The sequence below is a fragment of the Piliocolobus tephrosceles genome, chromosome 1 (genome assembly GCF_002776525.5).
Source record: "Piliocolobus tephrosceles isolate RC106 chromosome 1, ASM277652v3, whole genome shotgun sequence".
Lineage (NCBI taxonomy): Eukaryota > Metazoa > Chordata > Mammalia > Primates > Cercopithecidae > Piliocolobus > Piliocolobus tephrosceles.
In genome coordinates this window covers 184,867,021-184,886,233 of record NC_045434.1, presented here as the reverse complement: position 1 = coordinate 184,886,233, position 19,213 = coordinate 184,867,021, and the positions used below count along the sequence as shown (strand labels likewise).

General features: G+C 47.3%; 2 protein-coding genes across 2 annotated transcripts in view; one reads left to right on the top strand and one right to left on the bottom strand.

Annotated features, from left to right (window-relative positions):
- The first annotated feature begins 2,198 nt into the window (after positions 1 to 2,198).
- DNALI1 (dynein axonemal light intermediate chain 1) lies at positions 2,199 to 12,981 on the top strand. The gene is made up of 6 exons (XM_023196469.1): positions 2,199 to 2,349; positions 2,883 to 3,028; positions 5,129 to 5,298; positions 7,373 to 7,551; positions 7,899 to 8,063; positions 11,155 to 12,981. Exons 1-6 carry the CDS (start codon positions 2,203 to 2,205, stop codon positions 11,188 to 11,190), a joined length of 843 nt encoding a protein of 280 aa, XP_023052237.1. The 5' UTR covers positions 2,199 to 2,202; the 3' UTR covers positions 11,191 to 12,981.
- GNL2 (G protein nucleolar 2) overlaps positions 12,939 to 19,213 on the bottom strand; it is a 30,042-nt gene continuing 23,767 nt past the window's right edge. Inside the window, exons 13-16 of the mRNA XM_023196467.3 lie at positions 14,974 to 15,425; positions 14,393 to 14,475; positions 13,792 to 13,883; positions 12,939 to 13,131 (exon numbers count right to left, since the gene is read on the bottom strand). Coding sequence (XP_023052235.1) covers positions 12,979 to 13,131; positions 13,792 to 13,883; positions 14,393 to 14,475; positions 14,974 to 15,425 — 780 coding nt within the window. The 3' untranslated portion in view covers positions 12,939 to 12,978. The remainder of the gene's footprint in view (positions 13,132 to 13,791; positions 13,884 to 14,392; positions 14,476 to 14,973; positions 15,426 to 19,213) is intronic.

Here is a 19,213-nt window from a genome sequence, read left to right as displayed (position 1 = left end):
GTCTCAAAAACAAACAAACAACAACAACAACAAAAAAAAACTGGGAAAAAGCAAACCTCTCAAGACTGTTTGTTGCCACATTATTAGTAATTACAAAACGTGGAAACAATGTAAATACCCAGCAGTAGGGAAGTTAGCCAAATTAATGGGTGTTATGTGGCCATTAGTAAACCATTTACAAACTTTAAAAACCCTGACTTGTTAACGACAAAGCAGGATACAAAATTGTGCGCAAACTATAATTACATTTACATTTGGAAATAGAAGGAAGGAAGAAATGGAAATGCAATCAGAGATGATAACCCATGGGCAAATCATTAGCTTTTCCTCTTCTATTTCCTGAACTTTCTGCAATGCTGTTGAGGCTCAGAAATAGAAAACCCAAAATATGGCGCACTGACATGCTGAACTGAAGAAGCCTCAATGTTCCTTCCCGGTGCCCACCGTCTCTCCCAAAGCACAGGTCTTTATCTGCCTAAAATACAGACTACCAAAAGGAATAATTGTTTCTTTCTTCTCCCAAGAATGTAATCACACCTGACCAGAGACCCTTATGCTGTCAAAAGTAGCTATTTACAGCCGAGCACCGAGGCTGCAGTCTGTAATTCCGGCGCTTTGGGAGGCCAAGGCAGGAAAATCGCTTGAAGCCAGGAGTTCCAGACCAACCTGCCCAACATAGCAAGACTCTGTCTCTACAAAAATTAAATTTGGCAGGGGATGGTGGCTCGTGCCTGTGGTCCCAGCAGAGACAGGAAGATCGCTTGAGCCCAGGAGTTGGAGGCTGCAGTGAGCCGTGATGGCACCACTGCACTCCAGCCAGGGCTACAGGTTTTTTTGTCTTCAAAAAAACCAAACCAAAACAAAAAAACAACAAAAAACTATTTACAAATGTATCTCTGTTCCCTTATTAATTCATTCTGCCTAGTAATCCCTGAGCAGAATTCCTCCTTCTCCCACCCTCATAAGTCTGTTTTACCAGGAGGGTATATAAGCTTCTGAACTCTTTTTGGGGTGGGTAATCACGCTGTGATTCTCCCCGTGTATACACTTTAAATACATTCGTATGCCTTTTCTCCAATTAATCTGCCTTTTGTGAATTGATTTTTGAGCGACTCTTCAGGGGGCAAAGGGGAAGTTTCCCATTGGCTCCTACATTGTCATTTCTCCTTTAATTAGAAAAATACTTCGGGCCAGGCGCGGTGGCTCACGCCTGTAATCCCAGCACTTTGGGAGACCGAGGCAGGCGGATCACAAGCAGGAGTTCGAGACCAGCCTGGCCAACGTGGTGAAACCCCATCCCTACTAAAAATACAAAAATTAGCCAGATGTGGTAGCAGGCACCTGTAATCCCAGCTACTCGGGAGGCTGAAGCAAAAGAATCGTTTGAATCTGGGAGGTGGAGGTTGCAGTGAGCCAAGATCACTCCACTGCACTTCAGCCTGGGCAACAGAGCGAGACTCCGTCTCATTTTAAAAAACAAAACAAGCCCTTTCTGGCGGTAACGACCTACCCATGAGAACATGCCTCTTGGAAAGGATCTCCTTCATCCCTCCCCAGAAGAGAAGAGGAAACACAAAAAGAAACGCCTGGTGCGGAGCCCCAATTCCTACTTCATGGATGTGAAATGCCCAGGATGCTATAAAATCACCAGTCTTTAGCCATGCACAAACGGCAGTTTTGTATGTTGGCTGCTCCACTGTCCTCTGCCAGCCTACGGGAGGAAAAGTAAGGCATACAGAAGGATGTTCCTTCAGGAGGAAGCAGCACTAAAAGCACCCTGAATCAAGATGAGTGGTAAACAATCTCAATAAACACATTTTGGGAACAACAACAACAAAAAAAAAAACCCTTCAAAAAACCTAGGAACTCCAGATGGCTTCCTTTGGGAATTGTCCCTTAATCCTTCTTGAGGAGTCAGGAGATGACTCCTGTTTTTCAGGTGACAAAATTGGGGCACGGCAAAGGTGATCTGCCCACTTCATTCAAATCGCGAGCTAGACGCAGCGCAGGGACTCGAACCGCCGTTTTCCTTGCTTCGAAGAGTACAGGGGACGAACCGGTGAGCAGAAGGCCTAAGAAGCCAGGAACAAGAGGTTTCCGCCCAGGAGGCACAGAATGAAACTCGCCGGTTGTTGGCCCCGCCCCACTTCGAAGCTCCGCCCAGGCCAAGAAGCGCGGGGGCGGGAGTGAGGGGCGGTTTCCATGGTGACGGCAAACAAGGCCCACACTGGACGGGGCAGCTGCTGGGCTGCTACTCTTGCCGCCGCCATGATTCCCCCCGCAGATTCTTTGCTCAAGTACGACACCCCTGTACTGGTGAGCCGGAACACGGAGAAACGGAGCCCCAAGGTGAGGACGGGGGCTCAGGGGACAAAGCCTCGAAACTCCAATGGGGAAAGACACGTTCCCGCACTGAGGGTCAGCAATCTCAAGGGACAGGGATTGCAGCGACTGGGAGTAAAAGGAATTGGGAAGTCGGAGAAGGAGGGTGAGAGGATTGTATAGGAAGCCCAGATGTTGGGTGTGACCCCAGAGGGCAGATTTAGGATGGGGAAGGAGATTACAGGGAGATGGATGGGGCTCGCTCTTCTTCATGGTACCCGGATCCAAGAATAGATGAGGTAGTGATTTCCCCATCACCAGCGATGTGAAAGCCCATGCCTGAGCACATGTGCCAGAAACACTTGTTCAAGCATTGAGTTGGGACCAGACTTCATGGCCTCCTTCAGCTCTGTGACATAATTTCTGCTGAGAAGACCCATCCAAAGTAGGCTAGGAAGAGGGGAGGACTGTGCAGAAGACCTGGAGCAATCTACAGGTTGGGGATGTGTGGAGCTGAGCTCCTGAACCATTTCCTGCCCTCACCTGTGCCTTCATCTCAGGCTCGGCTACTGAAAGTCAGCCCCCAGCAGCCTGGACCTTCAGGTTCAGCCCCACAGCTACCCAAGACCAAGCTCCCCTCAGTTCCCTGTGTCCCAGATCCTACAAAGCAGGCAGAAGAAATCTTGAATGCCATACTACCCCCAAGGTAAGAAAGTAGGAGCAGTGGCTGGGAGAAGGCCTAGGCTTTTGCATCGTGGGTTTTGGGAGTGTGGGAGGAGGCACTCTGCCTCTGTTCCTGGCTGGGGTTTTCTCTCAGTATCACAGAGCTCCTAGAACTTACATATGGCTGGATCCTGGCAGGCTGGTGGGAGACCTCTTCTCAATCTACCCTTGTTTCCTGCATGCTGTCACCCAATCTCGTGGCTTTAGATACCACCTATGTGCTGATGGCTCCCAAATGTGTATTTCCAGCCCTGTCCTCTCCACTAAACTCCAGGCCCATATAGTCTTCTACTTCCTCATTATCTTCATGAAGATATCTAATAGACATCTCAAACCCAACATATTCAAACTAAATCGCAATTTCTTCCTCCCCCAGTCTGCTCATCCCCCGTCTTCTGAGAAGTTTTTACAAGGGACTCAAACCACCTTTCATTCCTTTTGGTCACTCTCACAGCATGTGTCCTATCCTTCATCACATTCTTTTGGCTCCACCTTCAAATTCTTTCCCAAATCCAACCACTTTTCACCACCTCTGCTTCCATCATCTTGCTTCTCGTCACTGGTGGCCACTCGCACTGCTGCAGTGGTCTCCTGTCTGAAAACACTGCTTCCACTCTGCTCCTAAAATCTATCCTCCATACAGCCCCTAAGTCATAAGTCAGATCATGCCAGTCTCTGCCCAAAACTCTTTCATGGCTTCCCATCTCAGACTAAAATCAAAAGTCCTTACAATGGCCTGGAAGATGTGGCGTGATCTAGCCTATGATATATCCCTGACCTTATCTCCTGTTATTCTGTTTCTTGTTCACTGTGCTGAATCCACAGGGGCCTCACTTGCTATTTCATTTTTTTTTTTTTTTTTTTTTTATTGAGTCGGAGTCTCACTCTGTTGCCCAGGCTGGAGTGCAATGGCGCGATCTCGGCTCACTGCAAGCTCCGCCTCCTGGGTTCATGCCATTCTCCTGCCTCAGCCTCCCGAGTAGCTGGGACTACAGGTGCCCGCCACCACGCCCGGCTAGTTTTTTGTATTTTTAGTAGAGACGGGGTTTCACCGTGTTAGCCAGGATGGTCTTGATCTCCTGACCTCATGATCTGCCCACCTTGGCCTCCCAAAGTGCTGGGATTACAGGTGTGAGTCACCGCGCCCGGCCCTCACTTGCTATTTCTGAAATGCCTCATTCACTCTCCCATCACAGGGCCCTGACAGCTGGTGTTTTCACTGCCAAAGACGTTCTTCCCTTGATATTCTCCTGGTTCCTTTCATTTCTTCACTCAGGTCTTGTTCTCAGATGTCATTTCTTCCAGGAGGCTCTCCTTGAGAATTCACTATAGCAGAGCACCCCTGCCCAACATGATCTCCTCTTCTTGCTTTTTTCTTCTGCAGCAACATGCCTTTTCATCTATTTTTATGTAATAAGTTGACAGCACAGTTTGTAAGGCTATGAGGAAAAGGGAACACAGTGAAAGAGAGACTGTCATCACCTCTGAGGTGGAGGTCAAAGGATGGGGATAACTTTTCAGTTGATTCCCTCCCACCAATGATGCAGAAATCCTCTCCCCCATGGCAGTTTTGCCTTCAAACTTCCTCCATGTGATTCCACAACCTGGCCATCTCTGCCACAAGGTTCATTGTGGGGGCCTACACAGGCACACACCTTCACGAACCTCCCTACCCCTGATACACACATCTGCCTCTTTCTCACTTACACAAGGTTCATGATGTCCTGTGTTTCCCACCCCATAAGTTGGTGGGTAGTTCCTAATGTTCAGATCAAGCAACAACCATAAATCGGTCTTCAACATGTTAGGAGGGTAAGATCTGAAATGGTGGGGAATTATTTCACAGAGGCCCGTTGCTGTGGTGGAAATTGTCCGCCACCTACCCATTCCCGAGGTCCCTATGGAGGCAGCATATCGGGTGTGGCTTTGGAACCTCACATCCCAAGGGATGGAGGATTCTGGGTTGGTGGCAAAGCTGCCCCTCACTGCTGCTTAGGCAGAGGGCTCAAAGGGCCCTCTCTGCTCATGTGCTGGGGACCCTCGAGTCAATGGGTTTTGCTCAGTCTTGCTGTGTCTGCCACAGGGAGTGGGTGGAAGACACGCAGCTATGGATCCAGCAGGTGTCCAGCACCCCCAGCACCAGAATGGACGTGGTGCACCTCCAGGAGCAGTTAGACTTAAAGCTGCAGCAGCGGCAGGCCAGGGAAACAGGCATCTGCCCTGTCCGCAGGGAACTCTACTCACAGTGTTTTGGTGAGTGAGCCAGGTGAGGGGTGGACACTACACACCCTACTGCTCCCTTCCCTTCACCTTCAGCACAGATCCAGGCCTGAGCACCCTAGAGCTGGAGCCCATCTCATACTGGAATCCCCTTTTCTCCCCCTGCCTGACCCACCCAGCAACAGCTAACTGCCCTCTTTCCCTTCCCAGTTGAAGGGGGTCAGCCCCTCCACACCTGTGGGTATCTCTCGTCAGGCAGGACAAGAGACTGAGAAAAGAAATAAGACACTGAGACAAAGTATAGAGAAAGAAAAGTGGGCCCAGGGGACCAGTGCTCAGCATACAGAGGACCCGCACCGGCACCGGTCTCTGAGTTTCCTCAGTATTTACTGATTACTATTTTCACTATCTCAGCAAGAGGAATGCGGCAGGAGAACAGGGTGATAGTGGGGAGAAGACCAGCAAGAAAACATGTGAGCAAAGGAATCTGTGTCACAAATAAGTTCAAGGGAAGGTACTATGCCTGGATGTGCATGTAGGCCAGATTTATGCTTCTCTCCACCCAAACATCTAAAGAGTAACAGATCAGTGTTGCGGCCAACATGTCTTGCCTCCCACCACAGGGCGATTTTTCTCCTATCTCAGAATAGAACAAATGTACAATCGGGTTTTACACCGAGACATTCAGGTCCCAGGGGCAGGCAGGAGACAGAGGCTTTTGTCTTATCTCAACGGCAAGAGGCCTTCCTCTTTTACTAATCCTCCTCAGCACAGACCCTTCACGGGTGTCGGGTTGAGGGACAGTCAGGTCTTTCCCATCCCATGAGGCCGTATTTCAGGCTATCACATGGGGAGAAACCTTGGACAACATCCGGCTTTCCAGGGCAGAGGTCCCTGCCCTGGACCTCCCTGCATAGCTTTCCGCAGCGCATTCTGCCCCTGATTTATCGAGAATGGAGAATGGCGATGACTTTTACCAAGCATACTGCCTGTAAACATTTCATTAACAAGGCATATCCTACACAGCCCTGCATCCCTTAAACCTTGATTCCATACAACACATGTTTCTGTGAGCTCAAGGTTGGGGCAAAGTTACAGATTAACAGCATCTCAGGGCAAAGCAATTGTTCAGGGTACAGGTCAAAATGGAGTTTCTTATGTTTTTCTTTTCTACATAGACACAGTAACAGTCTGATCTCTCTTTCTTTTCCCTACACCAGCCCCACCTCTTCTACAAGTCCTCCAGCTGCCAGCCACTGTATTCTTGGCAACTTGAGTTCCTCAGCCCTTAGCAGATGTTTGGAGTAAAATGAGAACTTCTATCTGTTTTTCCAAAGATTTCTATAATAAGCATGTGCTAATTTTTTAGTCAGAAAGATTAATGTTCAGTATTTACATCCATCCATCCATGAATATTTGGCCCTTGGTCCAGAAAAATATTGTGATTTGTTGTTAACCGACAGACACGAGAGATTTAAGATGCACTTCCTTGAGTGCTGGTGTCAAATGGCTGTCCCCCAGCCCAGTCTCACTGGCTCTTATGGATGCCGATCTGCAAACCACCTTCAAACTCTCAGGCAGCTGCAGGGTTTAGCAGGCTTCCCCATCCGTGTGTTGTTACGCTTCGCCCTCCAGGTCAGCATTTATGGGGAGATAGGCGTGCAAGCTCTAGACGTTGCGTTTCCAGCCTCAAACCAATGCAGCCAAGGGGGCACGCAGGATGTCCCAGCTGCTTTAAAACAGCTGCCATCTTTAAACAGAAAAAGTCAGGTTTTTTCGAATAGTAACCAGTTTTTACCAAAGGCCAGAAGGGAGGGGACCCAGTGTTGTAAACAAACCAGAGCCTCTTGTTTCCTTTGCCCTGGACGACCCAGGTTTGCTGACTCTGTGCTACTCACAAGTGCCAAGTTCAGAGGAGTCACTGCATGGCAAGGCTCTTTGGGCCACTGAAGGCAGCCTCCCTGAGGCCCTTCTCTGAGGCTTTGTACTTTGTCTCCAAGCGAGAACACCCTAATGTCCTTCCCAAGAGGAAGGGTGTTTGCAGTAGACATAGTGCAAGCCCCCTCCCCACGCCCTGTCTGATCTCATGGTGTGTGTGCATTGGAAGATGAGTTGATCCGGGAGGTCACCATCAACTGTGCGGAGAGGGGGCTGCTGCTGCTGCGAGTCCGGGACGAGATCCGCATGACCATCGCTGCCTACCAGACCCTGTACGAGAGCAGCGTGGCGTTTGGCATGAGGAAGGCACTGCAGGCTGAGCAGGGGAAGTCAGACATGGAGAGGAAAGTGAGTGGGGTTTACCGTGACCCTTGGCCCCGTCTCTTCTGTAAACCTCAGGGCTACGTGCTTGTCCTTCCAGCACTACATTCTGGCCTCCTAAGGTGCTCTCCTGACAGTCACGACACTTGGACTTGCATCACCTCAGTGAGGGACCCCTGGTTGAGTATGATGGCCAGCCTGGTGGTCTTGGCAGAGTTGTCCCCGCTGTGGACGCTCCATGCCAGGCACTGACCTCCCACTGGGTGGCAGTATATACCCTGGCAATGTCTTATGTCCCATGTCCCTTCCACCCAGGCTCACACCATTCCATTCACCTGGCAACATCCCAGGATGACTGGTCATTCTCTCCTCAGATTGCAGAATTGGAGACGGAAAAGAGAGACCTGGAGAGGCAAGTGAATGAGCAGAAGGCAAAATGTGAAGCCACCGAGAAGCGGGAGAGCGAGAGGCGGCAGGTGGAGGAGAAGAAGCACAATGAGGAGATTCAGTTCCTAAAGCGGACGAATCAGCAGCTGAAGGTAATCAACGCGCAGGCTGGGGTGGAGGTGCCCACTGCCCTGAGACCTAGCCCCACGGGCCAGGCATTCGGTTCCTTTTCCATGGCTTTTAAATGTTTGTCCACATGCACTGCCAAAGAATAAAGGAATCTGACTTTGGTGGTGGGAGAAGGGGAGGGCTCCAGAGGGGGTCTCTACGCTCAACTCCAAATCTCTGAGGCGCCTCAGCCTGGCTCTCCAGTGGAGGATTCTTCCCCCTGGAAAAAAGTTGCCCATCCTCAAGGAAGAGGTGGATATGGCAAAAAGTGAAACTCCGTTCCCCTGGAAGCTGGTATGTTGGGGGAGAGCAGGGCTCCAGCTGGCTTGCGTGGTAGTGCTGTCCCGTGGCTGTCTCCTCTGAGGCACTGTTTCAGGGCATAACCAGGGAAGAAGTCAGAAGCAGTGGGCAGCAGGGCTCTTTGAGATTGAAATTTCCATTTCAAATCAGAAACTTTCCCCAGGAATGTGGTCGAGGAACCCAGGCATAGGTGCCCTTCCTCGAAGCCCAGTGCCAGCAGTGGTCTTTTATCCAGCTGAGGTCATGGGAGGGAGGGGGCTGCCGGACACAGCTGGGCAGGAGGCCATGCTACCGGCACTGCACCTCCCAGCTGTTTGGTCCAAAGGTTCTCAAAAGGTAGGCCCCAGACCAGCATCATCCTCACCTGGCAAATGAAGCAAGACAAATTACTGGACCCACCCCAGATCTACCGAATCAGAAAATTTGGGGTTGGGGTTCAGCAATGTGCTTTAACAAGGTCTCAGGTGATTCTAATGTTTGCAAAAGTTTGAGCATCACTGTTCTGGAGAGATGGCCTACTGACATTTAGTGGCTTTCTCCCATGGCCCTGGCCAAAGGACCCTGGATGGATCTCCCTCTCCTCCCTAGACTCAGATAGAAACCTTATGGTCTTGACATTGGCAGGCTTGTTAGGTCTACACACCAGCAGGACTGGCCATTTGCAATAAAGAAGGCTTTCTATTAACCACTACTGGAACTTTTCTTGTTGCTGAAAAGTTAAACAAAAAGAAAAGCAAGAAACTTTCACAGCCATAGATGAATCTGTTTCCTTAGCAGCCTCTGAGGCTGCTTTCCTTAACTGCCATATTCCTTTTTCACAAGCCTGAGTTCCCCAATTCTTCCTGGATTAGCAACAAGAGCAAACCAAATACCTTACCATATTTCTAACATTTAAAAGCAATCTTGTAATCTCCAGGGTGAAAGATTCTTTAGAAGTGGGCATTTTACTTTTTTTTTTTTGAGACAGAGTTTTGCTCTTGTTGCCCAGGCTGGAGTGCAATGGCATGATCTCAACTCATTGCAACCTCTGCCTCCCGAGTTGAAGCAATTTCCTGCCTCAGCCTCCCGAGTAGCTGGGATTACAGGTGCCCACCACCATCCCTGGCTAATTTTTTGTATTTTTAGTAGAGATGCGGTTTCACCATGTTGGCCAGGCTGGTCTCGAACACCTGACCTCAGGTGATCCACCTGCCTCAGCCTCCCAAAGTGCTGGGATTACAGGTATGAGCCGTGTCCAGCCTTTTTTTTTTTTTTTTTTTTTTTTTGAGACAGAGCTTCGCTCTTGTTGCCCAGGCTGGAGTGCAATCTCGGCTCACTGCAACCTCTACCTCCCATGTTCAAGCATTCTCCTACCTCAGCCTCCCAAGTAGTTGGGATTACAGACATGTGCCAGCACGCCCAGCAAATTTCTGTATTTTGAATAGAGATAGGGTTTCACCATGTTGGCCAGGCTGGTCATGAACTCCTGATCTCACGTGATCCGCCTACCTTGGCCTCCCAGAGTGCTGGAATTACAGGCGTGTAACACAGAAAGTGAGCTGTTTTTATTGGCTCAAAACTGCAATTGCAAATAAAGCAGCTTTGCTGTCCCCAGGCTAGACCTACCTACATATCTGTCCAGTATTATTTTATTGGCTGCCAGAGGAACATAGTAAATAACTCCCAAGTGTCTTAAGCTTTACATAAAGAGGGACAGCTCTGGCGGGGTGTGGTGGCTCACACGTGTAATCCCAGCACTTCAGGAGGCCAAGGTGGGTGGATCACCTGAGGTCAGGAGTTTGAGACCAGCCTGGCCAACGTGGTGAAACCCCATTTCTACTAAAAATACGAAAAGTAGCTGTGTGTGGTGATGTGCGCCTATAATCCCAGCTACTCAGGAGGCTGAGGCAGGAGAATCACTTGAACCCGGGAGGCAGAGGTTGTAGTGAACCGAGATCATGCCATCATGCTCCAGCCTGGGTGACAAGAGCAAAACTCCGTTCCCCACCTGCACCCCCCCCAAAAAAAGGGACAGCTCTGTATTCACTGGCAGCATTTCTCTAATTAGGTGTCAAGTTGTCTCAGTGGCTGAAAATTTGCTGTTTCTCAAACCTCTGGTCCCAGCAGAACTCCCAGGATCTTAAACAAGAGAGCCAATTTTTTTTTTTTTTTTTTGAGATGGAGTCTTACTCTCACCCAGGCTGGAGTGCAGTGGTGTGATCTCGGCTCACTGCAAGCCCCTCCTCTCGGGTTCATGCTATTCTCCTGCCTCAGCCTCTGGAGTAGCTGGGACTACAGATGCCTGCCACCACGCCCGGCTAAGTTTTGTATTTTTAGTAGAGATGGGGTTTCACCATGTTAGCCAGGATGGTCTCAATCTCCTGACTTCGTGATCTGCCCGCCTCAGCCTCCCAAGGTGCTGGGATTACAGGCATGAGCCACTGTGCCCGGCCAGAGAGCCAAATATTTAACTTAGCAGACATATTCTGGCCTGAAATCTGAGCCATGAAAAGCCCTTACAACAATGCATTCAATATCCTTGTCAATGCTTTATATCATACCCGGAGCCATTATTGTGTGGAAACCAGGACAGCTCTGGCATCTCCTCATGTACTAAGACTGTATGCCAAGCCAGAAACTAGCTAATCTAGAAAATATGGATTTGGGGATCAAGGGGAAAAAGAACGCTTGGAGTGATAGCATTTGGATTATTCTTCCCAGACTTTTATCACCTCTTAGCTATTTGTATCAGGCTGCAAGTTTCAAGTATTAATGGAGTTTGTTTTTGTTTTTCAGGCCCAACTGGAAGGCATTATTGCACCAAAGAAGTGATAATTTCCACATGATAATTTCCAACAAGACACTTGGGAGTTATTTACTATGTTCCTCTGGCAGCCAATAAAATCATCGTAAGCCCTTTGTAATAAAAAGCTGGTTTCCTGAGTGAACAAGCTATACCTTCCCGTAACCACCACCTAGGTATTTGTCAGAAGTCACGCTATTGCTCCAATGTCATGAAACACCTAAGGTCTGCCAGCCAGGCTCCTGGCTGGGCAATGGAAGATGGTGTGGCCCTGTTAGTCTAAGTGTGTGGCTTCCTAGTCAGCCTTGGGAACTGCCAGCTCAAATTCTAAGAAAGTAACTGCTATCTTGTCATCACTCTATACCAATACTTACTTCTGGCCAAATGAATCTGCTTCTCTGCCCCTCAAACTTTTAGTTCACAATTCATCTTCTACCTTAACTTGGGCTTCCTGCGCCTCTGGCCTTCCTTATTTAATGTCTTCTTATCCCTGCTCGAATGCATTTCTAACTCATTTTGGAGCTTTGGTTTTCTAATGTATTATCCATACTTGCCAGTCAACTGAACCCCTTCCTCCTCGGTTTCAGACTGCCTACGTTAGGAAACGATGGCAGAGTCAACCCTATGGCTTTGGAGAAAGTAAATGTTTGCCAGAAAGGAATACTAGTCACAGTGGCCTTTGTGAGTTGTCTGCAACTCAGCTCTTCCCCCAGCACCGATCTGTTCCCCTTATCCTGTAGAAAATCAAGCCCTGACTCTGCACTCCCCTAAGTAGTGATGTTAATTAACAACTGAAGAGGTAACCAAATGCAGGTCTAATGACTAATGATTGGAGTATGGCTGCTAGACAACTGCATTTTAGTATTTCTCTTCCACTCTCCTGGTTTTGTAGACCCAGAAGACTGAATGAGTGACATAAATCTTTAGTTTGGGGCAAGGCAGGATGGGCTAGGGTGGTAAGCTGGAGAACTTCCACCCTTCAGTTAGGCTGCACAAGTAACATTACCTAAAAGGCACTAACATGCTCAGCTTCCCCAGAAAGAGGTGTGAGAAGGGACTCTCCTTAGCAGAGCTTCCATCTGTCATCTGTCTTGGGTCCAGTGAGCTTCAAGGCTCACAATGGAAGCACTGTCGTTCCCCCAGAAAAGCTGTGTTCCCCAAGCTGAACACACCATACACATTCTCATCTGGAATCTAAGGGGCAGCTTTTACCCTGATCCAGTATCCTGAGGAATTTTAAGGCTCTACTCAAATGACCTGCCTGTGTTGTCATTTCCATGGCAAAGAACTCTTTCCACGAGATCTGCTAGTTCCGGGACTCTACGACAGGAATGTATGTGTCGTAAGTGGGTCCATTTCACAGACTCATTGAGGCAGAAATTACTGTAGCTTTCTCCTATTTCTTCCACACCCAGCCTTCTTGTATCTCAAAGCCCAGGCCGTGTACACTAACGTCCTTGAAATTTGCAGTTCAGTATGCTTCTATTCCAAATCACTCATTACCAATAAAAAAGAAATACCACTCTTTCCATTTTGTAGACCTCATCCCCTATTTCTGTCAGACATTTATATGACAGGGTGACTGTGGATGAACCTCTTAGTTCATCCACAGTCTACCTGAAGTTCTAGACTTTCAGACTCTTATCACTGAAATCCTTAAGGGTGAGGAGGCTTTATTTCCCTAGCACTGGTGAAGGGCTTCAACTGTCAAACCTCAGAACAAATGCATTATGGCCTTAGAAATGCCAATGGGGCAGGAAGAAAACACAATTTCTAATTGCATGTTTTTGTATAATTTAATAAAAACCTTTTAAACATTACTGCTTTTGTCTGAAATTTTTGCGTTTGTGTTTCTGTCCCTCTGAGTCATTGGTCTTCTTTTTGTTCCTGTTCCTATTTTTCACGTTGTGTGTTTCATAGTAGCGTGCACCAACTTTTTTCGGCCGTTGCTGCCGTACTGCTCGCCTCCGCTGTAAAAAATGGCAAGAAAAGATGAAGGAAAAAAAAAAACAACCCTGAAAGTCATTCACAAAACAGGAGTCTCTGCTGCTCATCTCTGTGTTCTATTTCCCGTGCTGCTTCCACAGCTACTGGAAGCAGTGCTAATGAGGGAGGGCTCCCCCTTAGACCTAAGGTTACTCTTCCATTGTGACTTATGGATCTCCAAGTTACAAATCCACGTGATCCAACCCTTATCCAATGCGAGAATCTGTTCTGCATCACTCCTGAAGTCCCCTGCATCAAGACTGAGCGCTGCTAACCACTCCCCTCCCCAGAAGGCCCTCTCTAGCTCTGAAAAGCTCAGCTCCAAAGCTGTCCTTCACAGAGGTCAGTGATCTGCCCAAAACAGATCTGCTCATCGGGTCATTTCCCTTGGGACTAGAAAATGACTCCTCTAGAGGACAGTCCACCGGTGTGGAGATGTTGATTAGAAACTCCTAAAACATATGACATGGACTCAAGGACTTTCATCCAGCGGGCCAGCCCCGACCCTATTTATCTGACCTCAACTAGGTCAACGAGGACTGGGGTTCTTGGGATTCAGCTCTACACTATTTGTTTCAGTGGGTCTTGACAACTGGGGTTCTATTTACTCTACTTGGGCCACACTTAAGACCTACAACACTTACTTCTTTTGATGTAAGCACCCTGGGAGCTTTATTTGAAGGTTCCTGTTCCTCTTCCCTTTGTGCCTTCCGCTTCTTTCCCTTTTTGGAAGGTGCTGGATACAAACGATACACAAACAGGAATTTTCTACAGAAAATTTGTCTATAAACCCAATGGTGGGAACAAGCTTGATGTATCAGAAGGAGGTCACCCAATGTGGACAGAGCAGGTGAGCAGAGTGGTGAGTAAAGCAGGCCAAGGGGAGGCCACCAGGTCAGGATGCCCTGAGCCAGGCTCTCAATGTGGAAGCTGATGGTCAAATGGAGGAAAGGATAAATGCAGGAAACACACCCTCTTCTTTGTCTGTGGACACACCCTTGGATTCTAAGGTTAATGATGAACCCTTTCTAGGAAGTTTCCTGAATTGTCAATTTAATCCTAAAAAATGTGCAGAATGAAAAGTGGATAATTCAATTTGCATAACAGTATGTAAATTTAAAGTAATCTGCCAGATATGACAAACATTTATGTGGATGACTAAGATAATCTGGAGACTGAACTTAGGTTTCTCAAAACTCTAAGGACGCAAATTATATCTAAATGATTGAAATAATTTATCTTCACCTGTATCATCTACATGTTCTTCCAGCGTTTTTCTTTGTTCTTCAGGTTTTGCAAATATCTTTTCACTCAGTCCCTTGGATATCCTGAAACAGAAAAGCAAATTAACATTCCTCCTCTCACTCCCCTGAATCACATGCTGACCTGGAGACCTGCGACAAACTCACAGACTCAAGAAACCCCACTCCTATCCATGGATGTAGTTATCACCAGTGGAAGAAGTGAACATCCAACATATTTGTAACTCCCTGGGTGTTTCTAAAGCTTCTCATACTGCAGGCAGCTGAATTTTACAAAATTTACAGCTCACTTTTTTAAAATGGCAATAACAGCCAAATGTGGCGGTGCACACCTGTAGTCCCAGCTACTTAGGAGGCTGAGATGAGAGGACTGCTTAAGCCCAGGAGAGTGAGGCCAGTCTAGGCAACAAAGCGAGACCCCGTCTCAAAAAACAAACAAACAAAAAACCTAATCAAATAAACAAATGGCAATAACCCCATGTAAAAATATGGCTCCAGTACTCATGGCAAATTTTTGGGAAAGGAATGAATAATCTGCAATTTGTGAGAAGATGAAAATATTACCTGACTGCTGAAAACTTTTTGGCTTTGGCTTTGTCTAGAAACTTCTGATATTTGGCAATCTTCTCATCCAGGGCTTTAATAACGGCTTTGGTGTCATTTCCCACATGTTCCTCCTCAGGCTCCGAGGAATACTCTTCTGCATCATCTCTTTGTTGCTCCTGTTCCTCCTCCTCTTCATCAGAAAAGCTCTCAAGCTCTTCCTCAAGATCTGACACCTCCACAGGAACCAGGTCATCTCCAGAAAACTGAGGCACCACGTTGATTTTACCAAAGTTCTGCCGAACCCGTGTGAGAATCTGCTGCATCTCTGTGTTAGTATCACAGTGACTGTTCTCTTCTGTTTCTTCCTTAATGACAGATTCTGACCCCTCACCTGCAGTTTCTGTGACTTCCTCTCCTGGATTCTTTCGGGCTGCTTCTGGGACAACTTCCAAAGATGGGGAGGGTGGAAGCTATTAAAGGGTGGAAATGGGGGAGAGAAATAGAATCAGAAAATGAAAAATGGAATTTCTGAACTCACACCTTGCTCTTAAACAGTCCTCTTCTCAGGACTAAGGGAAGGTATTGAAAACACCCAAATTTGAGTCATTTCATTAATCTATTTTTAAACCAATGTACATTAAGCCCAGGGACCAGTACTAGGATCAAAGGAATATATATGTAGTTCCATAGGATGAGCCAACTAAGACTATTTAAACCATTAAAACCAACCAATGATTTACCATAGACAAGCAAGGCTCCCTAGACCTTCCAAAGGGAATTGTTGATATAAGCACATACAAAATCAACACACACAACTACATAAAAATGAAGGCCAGGCTGGATGTGAAAGATTAGAACAGTACTCAGAGAGGCATTTGAGGAGGTCCTCTGATTTAAATGTATCCCCCAAAATTAATACATTGGAAACTGGTATGGTTTGGCTGTGTCCAAATCTCATCTTGATTTGTAGTTCCCATAATCCCCACGTCTTGTGGGAACGACCCGGTGGGAGGTAACTGAATTATGGGGGCGGGTCCTTCCCATGCCGCTCTTGTGATGAATAAGTCTAATGAGATCCAATGGTTTTATAAAGGGCATTTTCCTGGCACACGCACTCTTGCCTGATGCCATGTAAGACATACCTTTGTTCCTCCTTCACCTTCCGCCATGACTGTGAAGCCTCCCCAGCCATGTGGAACTGTGAGTCCATTAAACCTCTTTTTCTTTATAAATGAACCTGTCACAGGTATTTCTTCATAGCAGTATGAAAATGGACTGGTACAGAAACTTAATGCCCAATGCAGCAAGTGTTGGGAGGTGAGTCCTAATAAGAGGTAATTAGATCATGAGGGCTCCACCCCCATGAATAGACTAATGTGATCTTGGGGGTGGATTAGTTATTTTAAGAGTGAGTCTGTTGGCTGGATGTGGTGGCTCACGCCTATAATCCCAGCACTTTGGGAGGCCAAGGTGGGTGGATCACAAGGTCAGGAGTTCAAGACCAGCTTGGCCAACATGGTGAAACCCCACCTCTACTAAAAATACAAAAATTAGCTGGGCATGGTGGCATATGCCTGTAATCTCAGCTACTCAGGAGGCTGAGGCAGGAGAATCATTTGAACCCAGGAGGTGGAGGTTGCAGTGAGCCGAGATCGTGCCACTGCACTCCAGCCTGGGCAACAGAGAAAGAATCCATCAAAAAAAAAAAGGAGTGAGTTTGTTATAAAAGCAAATTTGACCTTCTCTTGCTTGCTCTTGTCCTCCCACTTTCCATGATGGGATGACCCTAGTCAGACGCTGGTGCCTTGATACTGGACTTCCCAGCCTCCAGAACCATGAGCCGAAACAATTTCTGTTCATTATAATTACCCAGTCTGCAGTATTCTGTTACAGCATCACAAAACAGACTAAAAGAGGAGGCATCTTGAAGCAAGAGTATAAGGTAAGGAGGGTGAGTTCTGTGAGTGAAGAGTTCATAAGAGCACTAAGTCTGGGGACCCTGAAATGACTGGCCTGCTTTAAGTAACTGCAAAGACAAAAATGTGCCAAGCTTTCTACTGGTGTTTCACATGTATAATATCATTTTATCCTTGCAACAAAAACTCACAGAACTTAAAGTGATGTTCTCAAGTCAAAAGTGGCCAGGCAAATCACTAAATAAGTACAGAACTATAAAATGCAGGAAATCACACACAAAATGTATATATACATTTTTCTAGGAAGGGCAATCTTTGGCTTTCAGTTTCTGAAGGGTTTCTGCCCACAACCAAAAAGAGAAAAACAGAATCACAGAGTAAGGCATATGATAGTGAAACTGCCTCCGAAGGGTTGACAAGAAGTACCTGCCAAGTTCTGGACAGAAATTACAATTAAGCACTAATTAGGGGGCACTTTGGCCCATATCCTTGTTGCTAAAAGTACCGGAACACTAGGTACTGACCATTTGCATCCCCACTGTCCCTACAGATAGGATTTCTGACATTTGGGTCATAAGACTACGTAAGAACTGATGTGCATCCCCATTGTTCCTACAGGCAAGATCTCTGACATTGGAATCATCAGGTTTTTAAGGATTGCTTACAATGTTTTTTCAGATCCCTACTTCCAGCAACCAGTTTGAAGATCCCCAGAGAAATGGGATCTGCATGAGAACACAGCTTCTTCATCTCCGTCCCGTGACTTCACTCTGCACTCTTCATCCAACCAATGATCCTCACTCCAGCCTACTCCAAAACCCTTTAAAAACCCGAACCCCAAACTCTTCGTGGAGATGGATTTCAGGATTCTTCCCATCTCCTCCTTTGGTGACCCTATGATTAAACTTCTTTCTCTGATGCAACCTGGTGATGTCTCAGCATACTGACTTGCTGTGTGCACTGGGCAACAAATCTATTACGGTTACAACAGTTCTTAAGAATTATCTGAACTACTTATCTACACTTACTGACTAGATATGGAGGAAGGGCTGAAGACAATGCCAGTGTTTCCACACAGGGTCCCAAGAGAGCAGGGATACAGACATCCAGAATGACCCTAGAATCCAGCTGCCAACTCAAAACCCTCCAACGGTTACCCACCATGACACCCTCCCCTGGCCCATGACATTCCAGCCACAGTGACCTCCTTTCAGCATCAGGACACACAGAGCACACTCCTGCCCCAGCTGCTCTGGATGCGCTGTTCCCCTTGCCTGGAACATTCTCCCTAGATGCTAGCATGGCTCCTGTCTCATATTAAGGGCTCTGCTGAAGTGCCACTGCCTCAGAGGCCTTCCCCGGCCACCCCAAAGTACTCCTCATCTCCCCCAAACCCCTTCGCCTGGTTTAGTTTTCCTCACAGCACGCAAGATTTCCTGACATTATATATTTATCTGCTTACTGCCTCCCTGTGATATAAATACCACACTTCTTGGCACAGAGCTCCTAAGACCCTTGGAATTTCCCAAGTGATGGGTATCTTTTGTTATTGGTTACAAGGCCCTTTCCACCACACCCGAGTTGACGCTAATGTGGTGACTCATGATGGACCCCTAGATAGCTTCAGGATGGGGGATGCGCTGGTCACCAGAAAGACCAAGCAGTTGACCACATGGTTGGTGCTTTCAGCCGCTCAGAGGTGAGAAGGGAGACCAGCAATTAAGCCTGTCACCAACTGCCACAGATTTAATCAGTCATGTCTATGTAATGAAATCACCATAAAAACCCCTACATGATGGGGTTTGGAAAGCTCTGGGTTGCTGAACACATCAATGTGCGGGGAAGGCACAGAAGTTCTGTCCCTCTTCCCCATGCCTTACCCTGTGCACCTCTTCCATTGGCTGTGACTGAGTTTCATCCTGTATAATACACTGTTAATTGTAAACACAGCACTTTCCTGGGTTCTGGGAGTCCTTCTGGCAAATTAACGAACTCCAGAACCCTAGAATTTGTAGTTACCTGGGCATAAATGTAGATAGCCCACAGCTGCCATCTGAAGCAGGGGACCTAGTCCTTAACTTGTGGGGTCTGTGCTGACTCTGGGAGTTAGTGTCATGACTGAACTGAACTGTTGGGACACTCACCTGGTTTCTGGAACTGCAGAACTGGTATGGAAAAAAAATATGTATTTGGTGTCAGAAGAAACCACACACTCCCTTGCTGGAATGTATGTGCAGGACAGCAGCAGCCTGTCAGTTTCTCACCACAGCACCACCAGTACCCAGAAGAGTCCGTGGCCAATAGGAGACACTCAATATGGGATTGTTGAGTGAATGTAGAAT